Consider the following 10,936-nt stretch of genomic DNA (forward strand, 5'->3'; position numbering starts at 1 on the left):
TTAAAATTTAAATTATTATATACCTTTCTTCTATAATATCAGTTATTTTTGAGCCACCTTGGTTGTTGTCACTTTGCAGAAGCCGAAATATTCATCCAGTTGTGTCAGCACAAATCTATGCAACTGGACAGTTTAATCTAGTGAGCATGGTGTACTGCATCATCAAGGACAAAGTCCGGGAGCAGGTGTATGGGACACAGTGCTGAATATGTAGTAAAATGAAATAGATGCCTCTGCATGACTGACCACCTAACTTCAGTAATGAGTGATGAACATGCGCTGTCTTCAGGCAACATCTGGAAAGTAATACCTGGTGTATGGGGAGATGGTTTGCAACATACCAGCACCCAAAGCAACAGTTTCACAGATTCTGGACAAATGCATCACGTTGGGACACAACAACTGCAGGTAACTATTCGTTCCACTTTAGTGAACTATATTCACCCGTAAGGGTGCAATAGAAAACGTGGGAGAAGAGGGGGTTATAAAAAGAAACACAAGTAGTGTCAATCTCCCGTTAAAAAGAAACGAAAAATTCCACACACACAACCACAAGATTTCTGAACCTATGGTGAAGCTCATTGTTACACAAAAATGTTTTTCGTCAAAGTTAGTTTTGTTAGGGATGGCATGGTATGCCAGAAGCCTAATAAGCCTAAGCTAATTCCAGCCACATAACTGTAGAGCAATAAATTTTCTTCATATATGGCGTTGAAGAACTGCTTACCTGAAAGAAAATAAATAACCAGGTGTGACACATATACAATCATATGTCACAAGCATTTGGTGCCAGTGATTCAGTGAAACTAACGTGCACGAGATGCCACATATTCTCCTGGTGATGATGAGGGAAGAAGGAGCTTACCAGCAATAAATGTATGTCGTGGTGTGTCCTATTGCAACAGCATTCAGGCACTCTTTCGAATGACAGATCCATAGATGTTAGAATCATTTGTCATGACACTGATGGACACACTCTTAGTTACATCATAACTTTATTACCGTAGTAAGCCCATATTCTGTATGCCCTACACTCACTCCTTTAGGGGTGGAGTGCGAGTCAAGGCAGAGGTCAAATGAGAGTACCGGTTCTGCGTAGGTAACGTACAGGACATGTCATATAGGAATAACCGTGGACACTTTGCATGCACCTGAGCTGGTATAAGGAGAACAAGTTGTATACAAAATTGAAAGTACAGTGCAGTACTATGCATATGCATAATTGAAGTGAATATTGGTTTGGTTCACTACTTTGGAACTTGGCTATTCAGACATGTTGAAAACAGGCACAACACCAAATTACAGGCATTGTGGCATTCGCGATAAATAGGAGCATGATTGCAATGTGGATGCGGTAGAGTAGTATAAATCATATGGCATGATTCTTCGAAATTCTGAAGCCATATCTCAGCTATCAACAAGATAAAAGGAGAGTTATGTAATATGGGTGCATGTTTACCCTGCTTTACTGCTTCGTCTATATCCACACTGAACACATGTGCACAGAAATTAACTATGCGGTCATATGGCAGCTATCAATGACCTAAAAGAACGATAGCTACTGTTAACATGGGTTCATGCTCTTCGTCGTGCTTGTGTGCTCAGTGTGCTTGTGTGTGCTTGTGTCTCCTGTAGATATAAATGGCTGCACTTGCAGGACAATTAAATCCACCCATGTTAACGCAAGCTAACTTTCTCTTAAGTAGTTGACAACAGTCACGTAGCCATGTAGGTACAATTTATCCATGAGCTCATGCTGCAGCTATAGCGGATCCACATTTCCATTATTCTACTGTTATACTACCATTGCCATTATACCAATATACCATTATACTACTATTATAATTGCTAATATCATCTATTGATGAGTCTATAGCCAACGTTTTGTTATATTCATCTGGAATGTCCTATATGCAGTAATTGCATTTGATCTAATTTTCAACTTTAATTGCCGCCCAATGGGAGCCTCATAGTTTCTGTACACATTGCCCTTTCTTCCTGTACGATTCAGCTCTATTGCAGTACGACACCTCAGATATATTAGTGGAGTCCGCATGTGGAATACAGCAAGGATTTTTTTTTCTTTGTGCATCATTGCTCACTTATGTTGACCTTGATAACTAATCCAGCAGGGTATCGAGAGTGCATGCCTCTATGAAAAAAGTCATCCTTGTGGAACTACGTACTTTATTGTCTGAATATAAACAAAAAGTTCACAAATACATGGTTGTTGTTTTGAATGCGTCCATAACAGATAATGTTTCATAAATAATCTCAAAAATACCTGTGCTTATATATTGCACAAAAGCTGTCAGTGATTGGTCATGGTTATGTACCTCCAATTGTTGACCTCCAAAAGTAATGATGCTCCCAAAAGGTTTGCAACCTTCTTTGGCACGATGCTCTGTAGTATCTTTTGCAGAAGCAGACCTACAGACAGATCTACTGTTACCAGACGATAAATTCGATAGATTCTCTTCTGCTGTGGCCTGCTGAAATACGTAAAACACACATCTCAGTTTCATCTATGCTTGCATGTGAATCCAGGGAAAATGGGGACCTCATTCGCTTGTGCTCCAGTATTTTCATAATCTGGGAACCCAGAACCTGCTTAAATTTTGTGTTCAGTGTAGTGCAACAACATGCAATATCTGCACACCTCGATAGTACCCACCCACCAGCCACAAGACGCTAATGCACTTTATGATCAGTCCTATTGCAAGGTTAAATGTCTCTGGAGATTAGATACGCTGCGAAGAGGTGAGATATACTGGGATGGTTGATAAACATGCCTGTGAATAACGCCCCTCCACTTCTCCGTCGGAGCTCGCAACAACCATCTAGTATGTTATTGCTCTTACTGTACAATGACCGGGGTGCTTTCAGTGTGTATCACAGGAGATGACACTCATAATAAGCGCCAGCACTATTATGCTTTGTTTTCGTAGATGCACATTGACGTTCGTCCATCCACACGATCTCTCGGTCCATTGGATTGGTATCTGGATTTTGTCCTGGCACATGTCGATTGGCGATTTAACTCTCTTTGACCACACTTTCACGATGTTTTTTACGTTTACTATGCAAGAGTTCGCAATAGCGCCTTCTAAAAACAACTGCAGCATTCCGTGCCCACGGTCAAGCGTTACGCCGCTTTTCTTTACTAGCCGTGCATTTAAAATGATTCTGATTAATTTTGACACCAGTCAGACTTCGAATTAGTGCAACATCCCCTACCGCAACCACTCTACGATAGTTTTTTCAACACACACGTTCGCAGTTGTAGCGTAGTTAGACCGACGTTAAACTAGCCCCTCCCCTAGTTTAAAATGCGTCCCATTCAAGTGCATGGGTCTGAAACCACCGGTTTAAGTAGCTTGGGTGGATAATCGAAATGGAATATTTGAAGCAAATATTCGTCCTATTGCGATAAAATCCATCTCCTCTGCGCTTCTAGTAACTATATCAATCAAAACTTACCCAAGATTTGATGAAAAATTCTTCGTGAATCGGGGATTAGGCCTATCAGTCACCACCACTTCTGGCAGACTCTAGCGAAATGCGCATGCGCCGTGCAAGAAGCTCGCTATGTGCGGGCGGTGAGCGGTGCCAAAGGTTTCACAGCAGCAGGTAGTAGAGCATGGGGTGGTGATCCAGGATTGACGAACGAAAGTCTCACGTGATCGATTTAAACCCGACGTCACTAAACCAATGGTTTAAGGAAGTTGGTGGATACGGGTATAAATATATTTACTGCACCAAAATTTAAGTCGCGTTTGATCAGCTAATTACCCAGATAGCACTCGTAGACGCCAAATTGTCATATATTCCATTTTATTTCGTGATAACTCTTGACATAAACGTGATATCGAAGACGTCATCATTTAACTACGTAGTCGTATATCCATGCTTATAGTAGCTATGACTACGCGGCCCATGCCTGTTCCCTTGCTACACCTTGCGAGGTGTCGTTTGGTCAAATTGTTCATTTTCAAGCGACCAAAGAACAAACAGGAGTCAAGACCACGCACAAGTCGCTCTGTTGTTGTTTCGTGCTTCTTCTTTGGTCCCTTCTGGACTTACACAAACCAGCCCAGTCTATATACTTCAGACATTTTGTCAAATCGTTGCCCAAGTGGCACTCACAGGCGGAAAATTCCTCTATTTTAACTCGTAATAACTCTTGATACAAACTTGACATTGACGGTATCATCATGTAATTACGTAGTTTGCATATCATCTGCGGACCGTAGCTGTTTTCCTTGCCGCGCCCTTAGAACTCACATTTAGTTAATTTGTCATCCACAAGGCAATCACAATTCAGTCAATCAATTTCATCCGGCAATTTCCCGATATCTGGAAAGTCTCATGCTCGTTCCCAGAGTTATGCATCACGTCTTATTCTTTAGCTTTCGCGAAATTTCCCGGGCGTGTTATCAGTGTTGTTGTCGGTCGCGGCGCGAGAAGAAAATTGTTCGCCTCAGATATGTCCTCCACTCACTGCCCAAATCTGTTCCTCCTCACGTAACTCACTCACCACCCTGTGAACTTCGCTTCCTTGCCTAGTCCTCTGCTATCAGGTCAAGCCGGGTTTCAGATGAGGTGTCCCGGAATGCTGCCCTTGAAATGCATCAAACACCCGCAAAAATTCTGGAAGAATATCGATTTCACAGAGTACTGAACGGGCCGCATTTTTAGGATCACGTCCGGTCCGATCCCGTTGGCTCCACACCTTGCCCGGGCCCTCGCAAACCCGAAGTATTCTTGGTTTCCCGGCTCGAGCCCGAAAAAAATATATAGATTACCTGGGCCAAGTGTAGTCAGCTGTAAAAGTCGACCCTAACTCACTAATGGTGAGGTAACACATGCTTGAGCCCAAACTAGTCCCGGTAACGTACAGGTCTGGACCCATATTGTTAAACCGAGTCCATGCTGGGCAAGCAAGAAAAAAAAAGAAGATTTACCCGGCCAGGCCCGGCCCGGGTAAGGCCATGCCTGTGCAGTGCTGTAACTTCATGTCCATCTGCGGGAAACATCACGGGCGTTTGCGTGACTTCAGTCTTGGTGCGTAGAAACGAAACGTTGATATGATGTCCGTTCACCTCTACCATCTGATCACAACCGTTTGCGACTACATCTCTCCTTCCTTTTGCCTTTGGTGATCGTGTTTATTCGGGCAGAGTTTACCAACCACCTTCTGCGTTAAAAGCGATAAAATACTCAAACACAGGAGACAGAACGAAAGGACGAACACGAAGAGTACTGACTGACAAACAGGAAGTTTGTTTGACAAAGAAACACGCTTATAACGCTATGCAAGTAGGTCAGCCGTTCGCACATCCCATCCGCTTTTCCCTTTCCCGTCATGCACGTAGAACGGTCTTGCTCTTAATTGCTGTTAATTAAATCGCAATTAAAGACTTGCTCTTAAATAAGGTATCACAACAACTGTACGTGAGGTCCACATGGCTCCGATTTATCAACACGGTGTTGTGGCCCAGTGGTGGTGGTCGTGATGGTGAAGGAGCTCGCCGTTGTCTGCCTCACAGGGGTGCGCAACGTCACGACTGACGTCCCGGAGAATGTGCGTCCTGGGCCGACTTCTAAGGGAATTGTACCGACATATTTCTGAGAGCTTGTAAGGAAAACCCAGGAAAACCGGCAGATAGCACAGCTGCGTAAAAATTACTGACAGCTCCGTTCGGTTCTGGTTGTTTTTACGGATTCCAGATGAGCGCTGCAGTTTGTGCAACGGCCAACAACGGAGGATTACAAAAGAAAAATGTATATTTGTCAAGTTGTCACAGATGTCAGCTTTTTGAAAATACGTGGGCCTCCAGAACCCAAAGTGCGGTTTGGCTTCTGGGCACGAGCAGTGGCAACGTCATTATTTCTTGCTGTCCCCCACATAGGTGCTTGATGCCCTATTCTATTAACGTGTATCTTTATAATGCATCACAGTACTCTGGAAAGTCCAGACGCTGATTGTTCTGCAGACGTGGTGGATTCTATTACCTCCAGCTGTGAAGTCAGTGAATACTTCGTGAAGATATGATGCAGCTGCGGGTTCAGTTCTTCGCTTTGAAGGTGAAAGCCTTCCAGTCCCACCCGATGCGTTGCGCCAACAAAAAAAAACAAAAAACACATGACCTTCTTCTAATCATTGCTCCGTTATTCAAGCAGTTTAGCAAGAACCATCATGCGAAATATTTTTTTCTGAACGGTGTCTTGTCACCGTGCATGTTAATGAGCGATGGTGCGTGGCTTGGAATGCCCAGTTCGATCAGCAGGAGTGACGTCTGGATATGAGCGTGACGTAGCGAGCAGTCAGACCTCACATTTCAGGCTGGAAATTTGTCTCCTACAGGCAAGACGCACCGCTCCTACAGGTGTACTCACCGACGGCGGATGGCAAACGTCGCGAAAGTGTCACTATCCTCTCTTGTTCAGTAACGGGCTCTCTTAACGAGGTAAGCGTCTTTCGAAGGCAGATCGTAGACTAGTCACCAAAGGCCATTAGTTTTTTTTTCTTTCTCTCTTTCTTTTTTTCTTGTGCAATAAGGCAACGGACAATACGACGCGCACAAAAGCGAAAATTTTAAGGAGCCAACTTTCATTGCTCCGTGCGATGAACACAGCCAACTTAATCGATTGTAGGTTCCTCGTTGTCTTTGGTGATATCGTAGTTAGCCGTTTCTCCGTGGTGTGGACGTACGTAGATATGATTGGCTCTGAACACGAGGGCTTCTTATTCGCATCAATTATCTAAATACAAAAATCAGAAGTGCTCAAAAATTGTTCAAATTGTTTCATTGTTCAAATCAAAAGTGTTCAACTGCTTTCTTAATTCACTAAATTGAGAATATGTAGCAATCAATGATTAAGAGCAGTACTTGGGATGCCTTGTTGCACTATACATGCTGCAGAATGGGGAGAAAGGCACATTTAAGTTACAGATTGAAACAACAGCTTCAGGTTGTTTTTGAAGTTGAGATGATGACGTCTCGGCGAACGCCAACAGCTTTGCTTGGTTACCCATGAGGTTCAGTGCGGTGGTCCTTCCATTTCTTATCGTTTCACGGCGCAACGGCTCTATGTGTAGCACAGAAAGTGTTTGTGACACTCAATAGGGAGGTCCAGTTTGAGTAGAGCGCTAAGTAACCTGTAGCAGACGACGATGAAGTTGTCCTAGACCACCGGTTCAATTCTCGCGTCAAACCTTCGTCCTGCGAGCCCTTGTTATTTTCCTATTAGTTCGTAGCCAGACAGCCCAGAGTTTGACCGTTCCGACTGTGTCTTTCGGCTGTGCCTCCCTTCTGGTCGCAGAACCCCACAGTCCTGCAAGTTGAGTGCCCGTTTTCCCTGGCAAACGTCACCAACCAGCTGACGAAGTTCCGCCACGTCGTGTGCGTGCTTCCGCCAGACGTCGCCGCCCAGATCGCTGACGTCCTTGCGCTCCGCCAGCTGTTGATCCGTACGGCTCTTTGAAGGCGGCCATCCTCGACCGAACGACTGCGTCCGTGCGCAAATACATACATAACTCCTAACCGCATAAGGAGATACATCAACTCCTAACCGCAGAAGAACTGGGCGACCGCAGACCAAGTCAGTTTCTGCGCGACATGCAAGCCTTACTCGGTGAGCTCGCGCCGACCTTCGTCCATGCTCTCTTGAAGGAGCTTTTCCTCCAGCGCCTTTCCACCAACGTTCAGATGATACTGGCCACAGCCTCCGACTTGGCGCGTCCCCAATTGGCGGCGGCACTGGCAATATAATGGAGGTGTCCCCCCGCACATCGCCGCCGTTACGAGCGCCGCACTCAGCACCGCCGAAGTTCCTTTGCGTACCACCCAAGCTCCCACCTCACACCCCAGTGTTCCACCGCCACAGTTCGCCAGCACACTCGATCCAGTTGTGCAGCTTCGTGAGGATTTCACCCGCCTATCCGGGTGATCCGGGTATCCGATTCACCCGACCCCCCTTCGGTCGCGCCGTCGGAGCTCTGAGCGACGTTAGCTTTGACGCACTATGACCTTAGTTGTCCGTGCGCCATAAAACCCTGAATAATCATCATCATCTGACCGACGTCGTTTCCGGTCCGGTTCTGTCGGCGCTCTCCGCGATTTCATTGCCCCGAACAAGAAGCTGGCCCTTGCCACTACCATCGCCGTTTCGGCTCCAATGCCCGAAGATGTAGATGTCCCTGCTCCTGGCAGGGAAACTTTTCCAGGGACCGCTAACGGCTCCGGCCGTCTCCGACGCTTCATGCAGCCGTCTCTACTTCGTCACCGACCACACGTCAGGGGCAGGGTTTTCGTCGATACCGGCGCCGAAGTCAGTGTGCTACCGCTCAGTGTACAAACGCTCATGACCGGCGACGCAAGCCCCTTTTCCACCTCACTGCCGTTTACGACACCGGCATTCTGGTCTACCACCAGGCGTCCCTTACGCTGAAGCTTGGGCTGCACCGAAATTTCCCATGGCTCTTCCTCGTAGCGGCCGTCAACAGAACAATCTTGGGGGCGGGCTTCCTTCAGAATTTCCGCCTTACTGTCGACGTAGCGCGGAAGCGCCTCGTAGACTTGTCCACGAGCCTCTCTGTCCGAGCTTTCTCCGCTAGTGACGTTCCATCTCCGACGCTCACGACCATTTCTGCCTTGCTGTCACCGAACGCTGCCATCCTGCGTGAATTTCCCACACTTACGCAAGCACCTGATTGGTCGAAGCCTGTCAGTCACAGCGTAGTTCACTACATCAAGACCTCCGGCACCCCAGTTTTCGCGCTGCCTCGTCGCCTCGCCCCGGAGACGTTTAAGATTGCGCGCGCGGAGTTCGACCACATGCTCGCTATCGGTGTAGCCCGGCCTTTCTCAAGTGGCTGGTCATCGCCGTTGCACATGGCCCCAAAGAAGACGGGTGACTAACGCCCATGCGGCGATTACCGCGCCCTGAATCTTACCACCGTTCTGAATCACTACCCACTACCTCGCCTTCACGGTTAGCTTGCACGGCACCGCCTGCTACAGCAAGATTGACCTGATGAAGGCCTACCATCACATCCCGGTCGCAGCCGAGGACGTCAAGAAAACCGCAATCACCACCCCTTTTGGTCTGTTTGAGTTCCCGCGCATGTCTGTTGGCTTGCGCAACGCGGCTCAAACATTCCAGCGATTCGTTGACTGCGTGGTTCGTGGGCAACCCTTCGTCTTTGCTTACATCGACGATCTCTTGGTGGCAAGCTCGATGGCAGAAGAACACGAACGGCACGTTTGGCTGCTCTTCGAACGACTGGCCGCCCATGGAATTGTGGTCAACGTGGAGAGATGCGTGTTCGGCGTCTCATCTACCAAATTTCTGGGCCACAAGGTGGCAACCGAAGGCATTGCTCCGCTCGAGAGCAAGGTAGAGACGATCACCAACTTTTCTCGCCCGCATTCCTTGCGCCAGTTACGCCGTTTCCTCGGCCTCGTCAATTTCTATAGGCGTTTTATACCCCACTGTGCCGAGACTGTGCGCCCTTTGGACACCCTCCTCGCCGGGCACAAAACCCCTTCGTCCGCCCTTCAGTGGAGTCCAGATGCCGATGCCGCATTCACTCAAGTCATTACCGACCTCGCCCGCTGTACCATGCTTTCCCATCCCAAGCTTGGCGCCCCCACGTCCCTGATGGTCGACGCGTCAGGCATTGCTGCCGGTGCAGTACTTCAGCAGTAGATCAATGAGGCTTGGGAACCAGTTGCTTCCTTCTCCAAGGTCCTCAAGCCGGCGGAGCAGAATTACAGTACTCTCGGCCGCGAACTGCTAGCCTATCTTCCGATGCGCCACTTCCGCCAATTTCTCGAGGGTCGGCTATTCACCATCCTAACGGACCACAAGCCGCTTACGCACGCATTCCGGTCGGCGAGCAGCCGCTACTCGCCACAGGAAATCCGGCACCTGGCCTATCTCGCAGAGTTTTGCGCGGACATTCAGCACGTCCCCGCAACCGCAAACTCTCCTGCATACGCCCTTAGCCGGACTGCGAGCGTCTCTCCCATCGTCCAGCCGCTTATTCCCGATGCCATAGCTGCTGCACAGGCCACTGGCGACGAACTTCTGCAGCTTCATCGGCGTGGTACATCCTCGCTCAGGTTCACCGACCTCCCCATACACGGCTCTCACTTGACCATCTGTTGCGACAGTACTCGGGCAAAGCCTAGGCCTTTCGTAACGGCGCCCTACCGGTGCACGGCCTTTGCTGCAGTCCACAACCGGGCCCACACCGGTATTTGTGCCACCCAGCGCATGGTGACCGCTCGTTTTGTTTGGCCCTCTATCAACCCCGACGTAAGAGCCTGGGCCCGTTCGTGCAACCCCTGCCAGCGATCCAAGGTGCATCGGCATACAAAATTGCCGCACCAGCAATTTGGCCTCCCGTACAGCCGTTTCGATGTTGTGCACATCGTCATCATCGGTCCCCTTCCGCCGTCGTCTGGTTTCCGCTATCTGTTCAAAGCAGTGGACCGATGCACCCGGTGGCCCGAAGCCTGCCCGATGCCCGACATGTCTGGTCCTACTCGACCGCTGGTCCTACTCGACCCATGTGCTGCATTCAAGTCCGACCTGGGTTGTAGTCGCCGATATCCTCGGCCAGCCTGACACATACATGCCTGTTTGTTCTACAACTACACACTTCTTCCGCACACTGCGCCCGGTTCTCCCACGTACTTCAACCTCTTACACCCCTTTCGTCCCGCTGGATCTTCCTACGGCGACGCATGTGTTCATCCGCACTGACGACGTCCGGAGGTCCCTCGTTCCTCCATACTCCAGTCCCCGCACGGCTATCGAACGCTCCGGCAAGAACCACCGTGTCAACGTCAACGGTAACGAAGACACGATCAGCGTGGGCGGCTCAAGCCAGCCTGCATTGAAGCACCGCCCACTTCCGACCTTC

General features: G+C 48.6%; 1 protein-coding gene across 1 annotated transcript; it reads left to right on the forward strand.

Annotated features, from left to right (window-relative positions):
• Positions 1-9,816: 9,816 nt before the first annotated feature.
• On the forward strand, positions 9,817-10,638 carry LOC135400395 (uncharacterized). Its single transcript, XM_064632238.1, has one exon. It carries the CDS (start codon positions 9,817-9,819, stop codon positions 10,636-10,638), a length of 822 nt encoding a protein of 273 aa, XP_064488308.1.
• Positions 10,639-10,936: the final 298 nt, after the last annotated feature.

This window comes from Ornithodoros turicata, chromosome 7, assembly GCF_037126465.1.
Source record: "Ornithodoros turicata isolate Travis chromosome 7, ASM3712646v1, whole genome shotgun sequence".
Lineage (NCBI taxonomy): Eukaryota > Metazoa > Arthropoda > Arachnida > Ixodida > Argasidae > Ornithodoros > Ornithodoros turicata.

Bases quoted from the DNA above. Each gene is read 5' to 3' on its own strand.
- LOC135400395 (XM_064632238.1), top strand. From the start codon at position 9,817: ATGCGCCACTTCCGCCAATTTCTCGAGGGTCGGCTATTCACCATCCTA.